The sequence below is a fragment of the Rhopilema esculentum genome, chromosome 15 (assembly GCF_057945365.1).
Source record: "Rhopilema esculentum isolate cy_ngs chromosome 15, ASM5794536v1, whole genome shotgun sequence".
NCBI lineage: Eukaryota > Metazoa > Cnidaria > Scyphozoa > Rhizostomeae > Rhizostomatidae > Rhopilema > Rhopilema esculentum.
This window is the reverse complement of record NC_142829.1, coordinates 4,439,138-4,456,026: the sequence shown is the minus strand read 5'-3', so window position 1 is coordinate 4,456,026 and position 16,889 is coordinate 4,439,138. Positions and strand designations below refer to the sequence as shown.

The 16,889-nt window shown below is 35.3% G+C and overlaps 1 protein-coding gene across 1 annotated transcript; it reads right to left on the bottom strand.

The window, feature by feature from the left end:
* Positions 1 to 145: 145 nt before the first annotated feature.
* LOC135685124 (uncharacterized) lies at positions 146 to 14,732 on the bottom strand. The gene is made up of 15 exons (XM_065200931.2): positions 14,145 to 14,732; positions 13,183 to 13,308; positions 12,701 to 12,793; positions 11,658 to 11,720; positions 10,969 to 11,033; positions 9,057 to 9,147; positions 8,209 to 8,355; positions 6,704 to 7,021; positions 5,623 to 5,969; positions 5,316 to 5,418; positions 4,588 to 4,634; positions 3,906 to 4,055; positions 3,315 to 3,780; positions 2,547 to 2,854; positions 146 to 2,029 (listed from the first exon to the last, which is right to left on the bottom strand). The coding sequence occupies exons 1-15, from the start codon at positions 14,173 to 14,175 to the stop codon at positions 1,823 to 1,825; spliced, it is 2,562 nt and encodes an 853-aa protein (XP_065057003.2). The 5' UTR covers positions 14,176 to 14,732; the 3' UTR covers positions 146 to 1,822.
* Between the last annotated feature and the right edge of the window lie 2,157 nt (positions 14,733 to 16,889).

Genomic DNA, 16,889 nt, shown 5'->3' with positions numbered 1-16,889 from the left:
TAATGATCAATAAAAGATGACTTCTTTTTTGATATGATATGGAATCTAATGATCTTAAGTTTTATACAATAGCCTTTTATCTCACAGGGCAGCTCAAATACTGTTTGCTTAAGAAAAAAGTCAGTTATAAGAAATAAGGCAAAGATATGAATGTTTACTGAGTTTGATGCAAAACCCAATAAGATAAGTCTGAAAACAGCATTTTAAGTTACAATATAACAAACTAATTTCAAAATCACGTATTTACACCTACATATAATAATATCTGTCACAATTTACAAATAAAATAACATCTTTCCAGAAGGTTGAAGGCTGGCAATTTAGGATTTCTAGTAAAGGACAAAATATGTTCAGGCCCTAGTCTTATCACAAGAAAAGTAATAAGTTTCACCTTCATATTTTGAGCTGGTTCTTTAATTACAGGGCAGTTTTATAAGGTATTCAAAAAACTTCATGCATCTGTAAGCATTAATGGTTGTAATAACATTAAAGGCATTCAACAGATACCAATATGGCTTAAGCCACCTGTCAATCAAAATTGGCCAATCAATAAGCATAATCAACCCAAATGTTCATTGATTGGCCAATAGTTTATTGAGAGATGGCTTAAGCCAGTTTAGTATCTAGGTCAATGAAATAGCTGCCTTTTGTTTTCTTCTTGATAATACTGGTCAGCATAATTAAAGGACCCTGTTTGCAAAATGCGTTTATCTATGTAAAGTAACTTTTTCTGTTAAATAGCATGTTAAAATTAAATGCATGTGCAGGCATGTTAGTTATCACAATATATGAGAAATTATCTTTACCAGTCCTAACGCATTGGCCCACATACATAGACTGTATTGAGATATTGAGATGTGCTTTCGTCCCCTGGGGGGTGGGGGGATTACTTCCACATACCTACAATGGTATGTAATGTACCATTTCTTGGGGGTTTCTTTTTCAAGCAGAAGATAAGTAATGGGGTATTTGTTTTGGTAGAATTAGATTTGGTTTTAAATTTTGGATTTGTGTTTTCCCTGCTTTTACTTTACTCTGTCTTCAAGGTTGTTTCAATTGTGTCTGTTTTCATGACAAAGTAACTTGAAACCGTTTCATTTCAAAGAAAAATAATTCGTTATTACGATAGATGTCAACGCTGAAAAACAATGCTACAAAAAGTCGAATGATGAGAAATGCCGATTTCATTAGCACAATACATATCCAGTTTCATTTAACCGGGAAAACCCTAACTTGTAACAAATGTCTCTTGCAGAAAAAATGAATTTGCAATGATGCTTGCGACCGTCCACGTAGAACATTCACTTCTGTGGGTAAAAACTGAGAAGGAAAGCCCAGAAAAATTGGAAATAACTTAGCGTGTGCGATTGAACACGCGAAAATAGCCTTGACTTGTGCGTTCCATTGATGCTGCAACAGGGCTTATATTTGCATTCGTGCATGGACTGACCTTTACATCAAACGCCAAGCTCCACTTGGCGTTTTTAAACAGTGGCAAGCATATTTTAAACAGTGGCAAGATAATTTAAAAAATTGAAATCACCCATGCTACACAAATGTCCATCTCTAATTTGAACGCTGCTTATAACATTTGAGTGAAAATCGGAATTCCTTTCTCGTATCCAACCCTATTCTTGAAACTTTTGCAACTTCCCCTTTTATAACATGGCTTTCTGTTTACGAATTGGCCAAGTTACAGAGTTAAGCAATTGGCCAATAACGCAGCTACCTAACGTAAAACCCTTCGGTAATTTAATTTATTGCAACTATGTTAATTCTCCATAGCAGCATAGTTGTTGTGAAAATGCAAAAATATTACACATTATAAAATCACACAGACACCCGATTTTCCAGTTTTCTTTGTAGGAGTTTCCTTTTTGGCGTCTGAGTTTGCTGGTCCATCTACCTGATCTTGTCCAGAGGCCTCCTGTTTTTGGTCCTGCTCTTCTCCAGTTTCCTCGTCGGTGTTTTTTTCATTCTTTGGATCACTTTTAGGCTGCTGCTTTTTCTTGCCGAATAAATTTGCAAACTGAAATGAAATTATCACAAAGTATTGAAATATCACAAATATGTACTTAGCAAGTATGAGTAAAAAGTACTCGAGTTGTAGAAATCAAAACAAAATCAAAACTTAAAAATTCTAATGAACAGAAAACCATTCCAATCTACTGAACTGACAGCTTATATATAACAAGGATGGAAAACAAGATCACTGCTCAATTTATGATCTTTATCTGCACGCAGCAGGCTATATTTAACTTTGATTTTTCGCTCTGATCATCTCGAAACTGTTTTTAATACCACAGTTTATTTCTATGTTGAAATAAACAGTGATAAATTGCAGATCATTCTCCCTGCATCTTTAAATTGTAGCTGACGTCATTTTTGACTCCTATGTACATCATTATGCTGATCATTCGGTAAAAGCATAAGGACATTAAAATTACAAATCAATCTTGCAAAAGGATTGCCTGTTTTCATACAAAATAAATCACATCTAAATTTCTTCTGAAGAGAGAGTAAACAGATAAAAAACACTCTTATACCTTTGACACTTTGGTAGGCTGAGGTTCTTTTTTGTCTGCACTATCTGCTTCTTTATCGTTATTGTTTACTTCCTTGTCATCCTTGCCTTCTTTATCTTCAACAGCATCTTTTTTCTTTTCAACACTTTCTTCTTTTTCCTTGCCTTTCTTCTCTTTTCCTTTAATTTTCTTACTTTCTTCTTTTTCTTTTTCGTTCTTATCAGTATTTTTCTTCTTCCCTTTAACATCAACTTCTTCCTCATCCTCTTCTTCCTCGTCATCATCATCGTCATCATCTTCCTCATCTTCATCATCTTCTTCTTCTTTTCCTATAAAAGTTCAAAGAAATACCAATGTAAGTAAGAACACACAAAAACCAGGGGTGGCAAGAGGGGGAGCAATATTCTAGAGGGTCCCCAAACCAAAAAACTTTCAGATCATACTGAGTTTGATAATGTGTACATGTTGCCTCTTAACCCTCTCTCCCATGACTTTGTTGGTTTGTACATGTTTGTGCATTACCATTACACTTCTATATGTTGGTAATAAATATTTTAGGCTTTCCCCCAATGTCAAAGTCCTAACTACCCCCATGACAAAAACGATATGCATACAGAAATCATAAGGCATGCATGGGTATTGAAAATATTCAATACGCACAAAATAGTTGAATAACGATAAAACAATATTTCTGATCAAGTCATAGATACTTGTCTGAGAGTAATTTTAATATGCTATCAAAGGCCCGGAAAGTGTCCAGAGAGTGTAAATCAGACAGGAAGCAAATACCTGTCTCCTCCTCATCGTCATCCTCATCATCTTCTTCGTCATCATCTTCATCCTCTTCGTCATCCTCTTCATCTTCTTCAACATGTGGCTTTTTTACTGACTTCTTGTTAATGTCTGCAGCTTGCTTTTTCTTTGAAGTATCCTCGACAACATTTTTAGTACTAACTTTGGTTTCTGCATTTTTCTTAGCGACAGGCTCTTCTTCCTCTGATTCCTCTTCTGATTCTTCTTCACTTTCATCTTCTTCATCATCTTCCTCCTCTTCTTTATCTTCCTTTTTCTTCTCTTGAGTGGCAATCTTCACTGACTTCTTAACTTCCGCAGGTTTTGAGTCATTTTTTTTATTCTTTGTCTTGTCCTCTTCATTCTCTTCCTCTGTCTCTTCTTCTGTTTCTTCATCCTCATCATCTTCTTCTTCACTTTCTTCCTCTTCACTTTCAGGCTTCTTTTTATCTTGTTGTTTAGCCTGCAAAAATTATACTAAAATTAGCACATTTAAGTATCTATTGCACTTACAAGCGGGAAAGGTGAGAGAGAAAAGAAGAATAAAACAGGCTTCGTAATCAGGCAACAAACATATAAATAAATCACCAGCTTTCCTGACTGCGAAGATACTTTATCTTCAATTTCAAGTTCTGCCTCAAGTTTCTTTTTAAGATTATCTTGATCCTTCTTCTTGACCCTGCTCTTATCCTCAATGTTATTGTTGCTAGCTTTCTCTTGCTTTTCAGGGGGTAGAGACTACGAAAAAACATTTTGTGTTTGAACAATCACAGCTCAAAGACAATGAATGGCTAAGACAGTCTAATTTTGAAATTATCTTGAAATTAACCTTGAAATCCCAGTACTACCCATACACTGTTCTTTGGCAGAGTAACTACTCCGTAATGGAAATTTTGTTGTATTAGTTCTATATCTAATATAACATTACAAAAATTGATATTTGCAAGATATTTTCTCATGATAAAAATACCACCATCAATGTGAAAATAAATACCTTACATTTGGGGTTAAATTGTTCGAAGCATTATTAAGAATGACAAAGATAAATCCGGCAGAAATTTTAAGATTTTCCAAACTTTGGGTAATCAAAACATAGCCACAAAATAGCACCAGTTTTCGTTGAACAGGAATCATTCCCGCAAATCGAAAAAGACCGCAATTAAACATCACAATGTCAATTCTGCAATTCTGCAATTTGTCAATTACGGGTAACAGTGAATCGATCGGAGTTGGATTGCAATTTGAAAAACAACAATATAACGAAAGTTACCTCTTCATTCATAACATTCTTCTGTTCCACTTTCTTCTCTTTCATGCCTTAACATAGAGATAGGGAAATTGATAGAGCAACCAATATAAGATTCGGCACAAAAGAAAAATCTTAAGAAATCTCGCATAATGCTGAAGATAGTCAAAGTTAAATCAACCTAACTATCATCAATAACGGTTTGAAAATTTTACAGATATATGCCAGATAACTTCATCACTGTGCAGCATTGATCTCCAAAAATTGAATATCACCTAATTTCACTGTAAAGGCGCGTCATTATGTCGAAATTCTTCTCTCAAGGCAGTAAAAAACACAACCTAAAAGCACCATTTGATTGCCCGCGATTACGCATCGCATAAAATTGCATTCGTTTTATTGTTATCATCAGATTGACGCTCCTAAGTCAAACTTGGCAGTTCATGATCTTCCGTGTTCTGTGTCCATTGCATTCACGAAGTAATCTTATAATTTAAAGACATGCATTGCATCCATACTTTATACTAATAGCCAAAGACCAGAACACATGGCAGTCACAAGACGACAGTGAGGAAGGCGATTGAAAACGAAAGTGGTTCCACAACCAAACCCCGCCTCGAATTCATTGCTTTTATGAGAAGGCATTTCACATCGTTAGGTTATTATAAAGAAAATAAACACCATTCCAGACCTTTGACATGAGAATTATTTACAGTAACTATGCCCTCTAGAAGATTGAAAAAACATCTCACCAACTAAATTTGGAATTTTAGGTAGCCTACTCCTGTCCAGTGATGTCGATAGCATTGGCATACCACTTTTGTTCATGCTTCCACTGAAAGAATTTGCCAGGTTCTAAAAAATGACTTTTGTAATAAATAAGCAGAAACAATAATAAGTTCAAGAAATTAAAGCTATAACATGAAATCTTATCTTTTTCCAAAAAGGGTTTATTTCACTCACATAGAAACTATTTACAAAAGGCAAAGGTTTTAAGTTGCCATGCATAGATGCTACTTGGCTTCGAAAAAAGGACCTAACAAGTAATGTTCATCCTACCTCTGATTCTTTCTGTCGCCGCCTGTCTCTTGGTGATACTAATGGAACTGTGTTTGATAATCCGAATGGCCGCATAGTTGCGTTGGCCTCCTCCATGCTGAACTGTGTGAACGAAGATGCCATTGACGCGTTAAGAAGACCATCCTCTGCATCTTCTTCATCACTAGCCTCAGAGGCTCGCTGTACTGCAGTTACGAGTGTATGGCAACCACCACAGCTTACAGATTCTACATCGAAACTTTGAAAACGAGAAACTTTGGCCGGGCGAAATTGATTGGAAAAGCATTCTTCGCCCTGGCCTAGCTTACCATGCCTACCATCTCCGAAAGTGTAGAGTCGTCCGCTATCTATGAAACAAGTATTAAGGCAGCGATAAGTCCAGTATACGATCCTTTCGTAAGGGAGCAGCTATTGGTGTAGAGATGTGAGAGAAATTGAACCTAGTTATTGAGTTAGGTGTAATTAAAGAATGGGAACAAACGCGAGAGGAAATGACAGGAGTGGAGATCGAGAACAGAAGCATGAAAAATAGGTATTGATAGAATATTACTAAGAGAGACGTAATGGAGGTTGAGTAAAAAGATTGACGAAAAAGGAAACTGTATCATGCGTCTATTGGTAGACTGATTTTTTTTGCATTGCTTGATCCAGGACGTATTGCCACATCAGAGAGGACACTTGTCTAGGGTCAACAGCATGGTGAGGTAGGATACTTATGGATACTTATTTGCTTCTAGATGGACATTAGGTGATTCCCTTAACCATGGGTCGTACTTGGATTAAAATACGCAGTATTTAGAACTGCAGAAAAATGTTCTCACTGCAACTCGTTACTTCATTTCAAGGAGCAATAGTGTGTTTACCAAAACTCGTGTCACGCGTGCTTAGCAATAATGTCACTACATTTCTGTTTATTCATATCAAGACAATTTTCTACATGTCTTTACATTTCTTAGGAAACAGAAAAAATTGGGTACAAAAATACCAATTCAAAGTATAAAATCGTCTATATTGCAAGTGCTGTTGTACGCTTTTCATTATCATTAAAATAAAGCGCCTTCAAAAAACTGACAAAACGAACCTGTGATAACAGCACTGTGACAGTCTCCACAAGAAACTGATCGAGCTTTTAAATGGCTCAGCTGTTGTATCAGTCCTGGCTCTTTGAGCTCTTGAACCCTAGTGCCCTGGCCAAGCTGCCCTCTACTGCCATCCCCGAATGAATACACCTTGCCATCCTTTGTGAGTGCGATTGTATGGCCTGAACCACAGGCAACTGCCGTAAAACTGCCGTCTTTAGTTGCAACAGGCTGTGGCCTGGATGTGTCTTTTAGCTGTTCTTCCCTTAAGCCTAACTTCCCGTTTTCGTTTTCTCCAAACGTATATAATTTTCCACTCTCTGAAATATATTTGAAATAAAAATCAGTTAGATCGTTAAGAACAAAGTAGAAAATGTGTTGCATATGAAAATCAATTCATCATCGAAGCATATCGAAATCATTAAAGCACAGAATATCTTATCAGCTGATTTGTGTTCTTTTAGTTTCTAACTCTTGCTTAAATAAATCAACATGCCAATATGCCAGCCTTGCTTAATATAAGTACAAAAGCACAACCAAGTACACTATTAGCCTCTTAAATAATATCCTATAGCATTTGAATAAAGCATCTATTTTAGAGGATTGCTGTTTTAAAAATTACAGGGCATTGAAAATGACGGTACTTCTACACGGCCAAAGACTATCTGAACAAAATGCATATGTCTCTGAAAACATATCTTCATCTTATACGGGCTTGCCTTCCTAAATGTGTACCCTTAAGTTTAAAACTATTATTAATGAGCACTCTTCAGCCACCCACATTACTTTAAAAAGCACTTATCCTTTAAACCTAAAGGTTCATTTCTCTTGAAAACCATCAAAGAATATCTATTGTCAATTTTAACTATTATTTCAACAATTTTAAGCTAAAGAATATATATTCAAGTGTTAAATCCTATCGGATTGAGGCATAGTCTCATCTGGGTGTCTGCTATACAAACCAATCATAATTGAGACAACGTTTTAGATAAAGTGTCAATTAAGCAAAGAGGGCCACAGATAATGAACACCCTCTTAGCTATAAGTGCTGCTAAGCCAATGTCAAAAAATAGAGGGAATCTTGCGTCGAATATTACAGACGATGCAGCTGCAATACCAACCACTTCTAAATAGGCCGAAAATTTTCTTTATACAAATAATATTACGTTTGCCTACCAATATTTGATAATGAATCTATATAGGCGCTGAGCAGGCGAACAAACTAATTGTATAAAAATATTCCTCAAAGCAAGTCCGATACGTGATTCCAAAAGAAAATCATGTTTCATCAAAACTTCTTAATTAATCAGCTTTAAGCATTATCATTCTGATGTTCTGATTGGTCGATAACGACAAAAGCCGATAGCCAATAGTGCTAAACAGTGAAATACATATGCGTTCTTCATGGCATAATGCCTATTTAATAAAATCTCAATGGTAAACAAAGAATGCCGAGAGAAAACAAAAGAAAAATTTATTTTACTTTTTAATCTAGTTAAAAGTTTACCTGTTACCACAGCTGTATGGTAATATCCGCAAGCAACCCAGGAAACTTTGCCATCCAATGATAAGAAATGCGGCCGAAAAACTTCTTCCTCCTCAAGTCCGGTCTGTCCATCAGCACTCGTACCCCAAATGTATAAGTCCCCTGATTCTGTACAGAGAAAATATTCAACGCTTTAATACTTGAATACTTTAACTTTTTGTTATAAGGAGATAATGTCTACGGCCTAGGTTTCAAATCTTTGATCGGCAGAGAAATATTTAATCTCGTCCTGGCTTATTGACAAATCAGAATTCGCGGATTTTGCAACAAAAATTAAAAGGGGACTTTTCAGCACATATTTCGCTGGGTGTTGGTGAAATCTTGCAAAATATTCTTAAATCTACATTAAACTATGTTTATTTATTTATTGTATATAAGATTAAACTAAAGGCATGTTTATGATCATTGATAAATATTATTATAAACGATCAATACTTCCCTAAGTAAATAATCTGCAATATTCATAATATAATCAACGATGTCGATCAATATTACAAAAAAGGAATTGTAATATTAATAGCATTAATAACCAATCAGTTTGATGTCTACATTGTTTCAAAAGAAACTATGAAAATTATGAATTATGAAATATACGAAAATCTATATTTACTGTATAGAGAGCATCAGGAAAATTTCCCAATGCAAATTACATTTGCATAACAAAAAAATTTATAAACTGTTTATACTTTCTTTATACTTTGAATCTCTATATCATCGTTATACTAAACCGGCGATCTTTGGTAAGATGCTTTTTGAACTTCAAAACAGTTTAATGGGAAGAATAGGATTTTTAAAACACAACAAATTACCATATAAAACAGCTGTATGGTAGACACCACAAGAAAGAATCTTGACCTTCTCTAAAGGAAGCCCGGCTATTTGCTTTGGCAGAGCTTGATCCTGGAGAATAAAAAACCATAAATGAAACACATAAATTCCGAATTTGTTGTTCTCAGGGCTAGTTTTGACTTTTTACCTCAACACTTTTCTTCTTTTGCAAACGGCAAAGACACAAAGGCTTAACAGAACTTGACAAACAGAAACAGTAAAACATATTATTGAATATAAGCTTCCATTAGAAGGCAATGTCTATAAGCATTGACGTAAAAAACATCGGCATAGGTTTTAGCTGTTTTTATACCTATTATAAGATTTTAGAAAAACAAATTATAAATTAAAAAATCGAAGGAAATTTTGTTTTTTTACTCTGTAAACAGATGATTTAACTTTTCTCTAAATTTTTACTTTAATCTTAAACAGGGCCCTTACGCATAACAGTACTCATAATACTGACAAGGTTCACCCTGTAAAATATTTATATCTTATCATTATAATTATTAAGCAACATGCCCAAGAACATTTACAGTCTTAATATCAAATATCTTAGCAACCCCCTTGCCACGTAAAAAACCTAAGTAAATGGAATATCTCTCAATCGTCTAATTGCTCGCTTTGCCATATGTCAGAAAAGTCACTTCACGTTGTGGCAGGCTGCAAAACATACCTTGAATAAGGCCGTTACACATGACGCCATAACTCTGCATTAAACTTCCTAGCACAGACTTCAAAGCTATACCCCATTGCTCTCTTTACGTAGTCCTTTCAAGTTATCTCTCACCCTCTATCATAAAAGGAGACTCTTTCTGTCCTGATCTGATGTACTTCTAGTCACTTCTGACAATCGCTTATTCATACTTGAGCTTACAGTAGGATACGAAACTAACTTGGATATTAATGCTAACCTCAAGAGAGAGAAGTACTGGCATCTCGTTCACAGCCTAGGCTCAGCCTATTCTTCTATCGGGTTTGTTAATCATTCTATCATTTCCCTAGGTATCTTTGGTCTCTCCTGCTCCTCATTCATCGACATGTGCAAGAAGCATCTCCGCTTTATGATCTCAAAGCTATCCAACTTAACTTTTCGTACTACCTATTACATTTTCGGCCACAGAAACAAGTCTTGGAATAATCCTGAACTTCTTAAATTCTAACGATTTCTGCTACTGACAACTTCCAAGACAAACAAAGGACAATCACTCTTCTCTCATTTTCTTTAATTTTGTTTGTTTGTGCTTGTTACAGTCTTTTTCTTTGTAAACTTATGCTAGCCAATTGCAAACTACCATTGTAATAGTGAAATTTGTTATGTTAGTTTTATTTGAATTGAAATGAAAGGTTTCCATTATTTTACGAGGGCATAATTTGAAACAATTATACAAAAATGTAATACGATAGATATCTATCTCTCTGTAATATCCCTCTGTATACACCATTCATTATTTTCATGTCAGTCCAAAATCATGTAAAACATGTGTGATATTCCCTTCTTTTGTAATTCCCTTCATCTTACTGATAAGTATACCATTCTTAATTTGTGGTGATGCTTCTATTTGAGGCTTCTATTCAAGGACCTGTGGCTTTTATCAAATTGTGACTTCTGATCCAGCGTGACTTCTTTTTGAGAAAATACTGAATGCTATTGGCATTTACGTATAAGAAAACTAAGAATCCCAAGGCAAAGGTTAAGAATCCGGTTCAGATAATCCGATTAACCTTGTGTCATACACGTCCAGGAGTTTTTTGACTGCATCAACGAACAAAGGTCGACTAGGGTCAGGGAACGCTCTCCTAGAAATATGACATCAAGCAAGACATGATGTCTCTCTGATATTTCCTGTCCGTTGAATTCCAAAAATAAAAAAAATTAAGATTTTATCTTACCTCTGTATCACCATGTCCTAACTGTCCATCACCTCCTGCCCCAAAACTGAAAATTTTTCCTGATTCTAGAGTGAAATAATTTTTGTTAAATCACATTCTAAATCCAGTTTTGATTTAACTTTTATGGCTAGATCAATCATAATCAATCTTAATGGCTTGTCCGGTCATATCTTTAATTTGGCTTGAGAAAACCCGTAAAGTCAAGTCTGACTTATATGGTAGACAAATTCAAGACTGCAAAACTTGTTTGTGACCTATTGAAATTAGACCATTTTGATTATAAGTAAAAGATTTGCTTCTAGAGATGAAAATGGAGCATGCAAGAAAATATGTAAATCTTGTAACATGATTTTTGATAAGGAGCATGTGAGAACCAGGTGCTGAAAAAAGTTATTGTGTCTGTTCTTGAGTTATGAAAACAATGATATTCCATTCTACTGAGTAGTGAAATATACTAAAATGGATGATTCTATAGACAGTAGGTAAGGTTTTGTGGTCTACAAACCACTTTAACATGATAAGTTACCAGAAGCCACAACTTCACCTCAAAGGCAGATAGCATATAAATACATTGACAGTAATACCATACATGATGGAACAACTTCCTAAAGCTAGTAATGAAATTGATAACTATGTGCTAGTTTCAATTCACTATCAGTGTATCACTTGAAGATGTACTGAAACTTTACCTGATGCTGCAATTGTGTGTGTTCTGCCACAAGCTGCAAGAACCATTTTCTCACCTTTTAGGGCTACAAGAATAATGAGTTCACAAATTTATGATAAGGGGCATCTATGCGTACCTGAGAAGAGAACTTGTCTTTTAAGGCGTTACACAAAGATGCATCAAGCAAGAGGAAATGATGCAAATCAACAAGAAACAATAATTATGAAGAGGAATGACTTGTGATACAAAATATTGTTTAGTAATAAGCTTAATTCCTAACATCATACCATGACAATCAAGACTTTATCAGAGTGACTGTTTAAGCAACTTTCAAAGAATAAATGAAAATCAAATTCACTATGATAAAAGATCTACAGCTATCTAATAAAAAAGAGCTGTTTGTCTTCTGTTACAATCTGGCTAAATACTCTATTTGGGTGATCTTATGAGATTTATATAGTCTTCAATAGTATTCAATTTATAGAAAACAAATATTTTTTACAGAGACAGACACTTGGCAAAACATTGGGGGGAGAGCCTTCTGTTTTGATAAGATGATGTCCCATTTTAGGAGGGGCAATAACATACTCTGTTTGGGTGGTCTTATGAGATTTATTTAGTTTTTCCTTCAATTTATAGAAAAAAAATAATGTTTACAGGAGTGGACACTTGGTCAAATATTGGGGGGAGAGCCTACTGTATTTATAAGATTATGTCACATTTTCCCATTGTCTTAGAATAAAAGATAGTTGTCTTCCAAAATATTAAGGGAGTGACCACCCCCTGCCCCTCAGGTGTCTGTCACTGATTATGGCCCTATTTTACAATATATTCTACAAAAAAACCTAGTTGTGATTACATTTAGGTTTTTCACTGATAGCTTAGAAAACACCCTCTTTTACACCTTATTTCATAATTACTGATTACTTATTCCTCTACAGCTAAAAATACCAGACAAAATAAAAATAAAAATTTTTTGACAGAAATTAAACAAATGGCTTTTTGATTAGATATTTATTCCAAGTTGAGAAACTTTTGCCAAAAAAATATTTGGCAACAACTCACCTTTGATAAAGCTTGGTTTGTTTGCACAATTTGTGTGACCTAACCCCAACTGGCCCCAATCATTTGTGCCAAATCCATATAGCCTACCCCTCTCTGTAAAAAAAGAATGTATCTATGAATGCTTCAATGGAAGAATGATATGGCAAAGTTGAAAAGAAATGTAGATACAAAATTAATATAAACCTTGGCTTTAAAGGGTAGGTAGATATATTTGTAGGTCTCAATTTTTTCATTGCCACCAAATTTTTCATGAGAAATCTACAAATAACTTCCAATGATATGCTATTTTATCCTATAAAAAGAGATAAGCTGCATATTATGCATAGGATTTCAAATATCTGAAATATACTTTGGCAAATACAAAAAAAACTAAAAGGTCGACTATGTTACTACTAGGTTGTAGCCTTTGTACTAGAATAAAACAACTACAAAAATTATCATGTTTTGCTACAAGATCCAAGAACTAAAACAAGCTTGCTCACCTGTAACAACAACAGAATGTTCATCACCACATGCTACTTCAACAATTTTGTCATTACGTATCCAGAACTTGTTGGCTAAGTTATCTGCAAATCTACTTCTCCCGAATGTGAAGACTGCACCAGTTTCTAGAAAATGGGGGGAAAAGGTTTCAATTTCTTGTTGAAAAGGGAGATGAAGCTTGCTCGAAAACAATTTCATAGCAATGATATACTGTCAAACTGTTCTTGCAATACACTCTTTTTTATAAGAACTAGTAAATTTAAGTTCAGGCTGACTGTTCTTAACTTTTTCGAAAATCTGAGGCTGGATTGTTCTTAATTTGTTCTTAAATGAAGAGGGTGTAAGCAGTGCTATTGCTAGCTTTTTCGCTCTAAGGAGGTGTTCAGGCCTCATTTGCCAACAAAGTGAATGAGACATACTTAATTTGCTGACAAATTTGAATATTCACCGAAAAAGCACCCACTCATCACTAAAAATCCTCGATTTTGAGAAAAAACGTTGTTCAAAATTGAATTTTGTAGAAGCTCAGCCTCAGCTTGTTCTTAATTTGTTCTTAACTTTTGACCATTTTTTAGGCTCGTGTTCTTATAAAATTGTTCTTATAAAAAAATGTACAGGAAGTGAGTCAAACAAGGAATCTATTAGAAATAGGCCTATATTTAAATAAATAACAAAGAACATTAGATTCATACACTATTCTAAATACAGAAATCGACCCATTTGGCTTAATAGGACTCGTCTCCGGGTGAAGTGTGAATACACTTGGTCCACAAGTTCAAGCAGGAGGCTGGAAGCTGCTGTTTATCTAATGTTTTTATGCTCTAAGAGGAAAACAAACTCTTGGAAAATATAATTAAACGTTTGATAATACGACGAATAATTGTTATATAGACTGATCAGTAGAAACTTCATTGCTTTTCTTGATAAATTAAGTAGAAAAACCGTTAAAAGACAACATTACCTGGTACATCGCTGTCGTCGATAGACGCCATCTTTGTAGAGCTTGGTTTCTTTCACAAACCGCGGTTCCAACGCAGGAACGTAACTATTAGCGACGGAGTCTCCCGATCGTTTCCATGAGAACAAGCCTGCTTGGTTTTAGAGCCTTTAGAAAATTTACAGTAGCAGAGTTCTGTTTGAGTACAAAACGCCACTCTGTTTGAGTGAAAACAAATGTTCGAAATTCCGGAGATAAACCTTTGAAGAAAAGGTATCCCTATAATATGTACATCATCCAAGAAAAGAGAAGAACTTTATGCCACCTCTCTCATCTAAGAGTCACAAATTTACACTGGTTGTAAACATCTCATTGGCATGTTTAATACATACGAACTTTTCTCGTTGGTTACTTTTCTTGACTTTGATGATTGGGAATCCGGCGTTTGGTTGGTCTTCATCCTGTTGATTATTTTCCTAACATCATTGTCTTATCACTTATCATTGAAAAAGAGTTCAGATATGTTAGAAGAGATTTCAAAGCAGTATCTATGTGAACAAATTCTCAAAGCTAGTACAGAATTTGATTTCATTTCTCTTTGCTAGCTGTTGATAACGTCATAAATTCAATGACGTCATCTTAAGCAAAGAACACACTGGCCACACAAGAGAGAGAGACTTGTGCAATGACCCAAGGGATATTTTTACGCAAATATTAATGCACAGTGACCAAGAAGGTGCTCAAACGACTCAATAACTCATATTGGGGGGAATTCTTTGTGAAATACTGGGCCGTTTAAACGGGTCCAGAGTGTTTTTGAGCTTGCCTTGAAGTAATCCAACTCAACCTTTAAATCTTCTGAGAAGTCATTATAGACTCGGGCACAAAAATGCACGAGAGTAATTACCGAAAACACATTTTCGTATGGAAAGAAGTACTTTTGCTTCTATTCTTAAACTAATTTTCTCCGGCTAATACTTTTTTTTTGGGGGGGGGGGGGGCGCTGCCCAATGTATTCCTTCTCATTTCTTGAACGTATGAAAATTGAAATTTTGTATTTTCCTGGTTATGTCACCTATACTGATGATGATTGTCTAGTAAATTTGATTGTTTTTTGCCCAAGGACCGCGGAGCACATTACAGATTGAGGGGGCTAAAACAGGGCTAAACATACTTAAAAACAAGAACAAGGTAATTATTTGTGGTTTTGAGTATATTTTGCAAATTATTTCGTGAGGGTTGGCTAAAAATGAAATTGTAGCATAGATTTGTTCCACAAAGGAAAGACAGGATGCAGTCCAAGAGGACACTTTCTCGGGAGGCTGCTTGGGAAAGAGATTAAGGCGTCAAGTTTTGCTCCGCAGCACGTGGATTTTTTTGGCCAGTTCTGAAATGATGTGGGAAACTATTAATTCCAGGTTGATTTTTGATAATTTGTTATCTTATTTACCCTTATCAGACAAAATCAGTGTAGCATTAACCTGCAGTGCCTGGAACGAATTGTCACAAGACAGCTTTAAGCGTGTTACTATCAATGCAACGCTTCTTCACGATGGAACATGGTCGGCCTACAACAGAATTGTTAACGAGTTACACGGGAACATAATTGGTGAAGAGAACAGGGAACGAAACCCGCATGTTTATCCAAGAAACCTGTCTGACAAGTGGAAGGAAACGGGAAAGCTTCTTGAAGAAAAGTTAGAGGGATTGGTTAATCAGTTAATACAAGCTACTAACAAGGTGGAAGTCCTAACTATAGACCGAATTGAACTCCACGAGAATTTGTTGGATAAGCTTTTGTCGAGGCAGGAGAAGTTGAGAGAGTTTCGACTTACTTTGTGTGAAAACTACTGCAGCAAAATGTTTTTCATGACTTTTCTTAAAGGAATCATAAAGCACCAACATTGTTTGGAGGTACTGCATACAAACACTGCGGATCCTATTTTTGGCGATTTCCGTCAAAATTGGTGGGCTTTTCTGAAACCCTTTACCTTTGACAGACTAAGGTCACTACGAGTGTCTAGTACCTTTTATCCATTGCTCCCAATAATTGATGTAGAGTCATTAAAGAAACTGGATAGACTTGAAGTGAATCTGCCTGTTTTGGCAAGTTCGGATTGGTTTGCGGAAAATCTACAGCCTGATGCCTTGGTTAATTTGAAAGAGCTGAAAGGCACAATTCTAGATCCTAATATAAGTTTTATTCTGGAAAATTGCAAATCAATTGAAAGCATTGCTGCAAAGTTTGGTTATGATGGAGATTTTTCCAAATTTTGCCTGCAAATGATTTCAAAGTTTTGTTCCACAATTACTTCATTAAAAGTATGGCCACACAGAGAAATAATTGATGCAATTGTAACCAAATGCAAAAAGATCAGATGCTTAGAAATTTATGAAAAAGAAATTTCTGAAGATTCATTGATGCTTTTAAAGTCCCTTCCAGATCTGGAAACTGTGTCGCTGGACTTGAAGCAAAGTTTTGTATCAACAAGATCTGTGGAAGACCTAATTAGAAATGGTTTCAAAAATCTGACAAGTTTTTCACTTATGTTTAAAGGGGAGTTTCTTGGCAATATATTTGTTGCTATACATGAAACTCTAGTGAACCTCAAAAAACTGTCATTAGAGGTAGAGGAGGTATCAACTACTGTCACTGATTCCACCTTATTCAACCAATTTATCCCAGTGCTTGAAAAATGCAGAGATTTGCAGTATCTTTCACTTGACATCAGAATACAGTTAAAGGGATTAATATTCAATCTGTTTGAC

Excerpts from the sequence above, each read along its gene's own strand:
- LOC135685124 (XM_065200931.2), bottom strand. The coding sequence starts at position 14,175 with ATGGCGTCTATCGACGACAGCGATGTACCAG. Across the intron at positions 8,356-9,056 it reads CCATACAGCTGTTTTATATG|AATCAGGGGACTTATACATT; the intron begins GTAATTTGTTGT and ends TTCTCTGTACAG. Across the intron at positions 2,030-2,546 it reads AGCCTACCAAAGTGTCAAAG|TTTGCAAATTTATTCGGCAA; the intron begins GTATAAGAGTGT and ends ATTTCATTTCAG.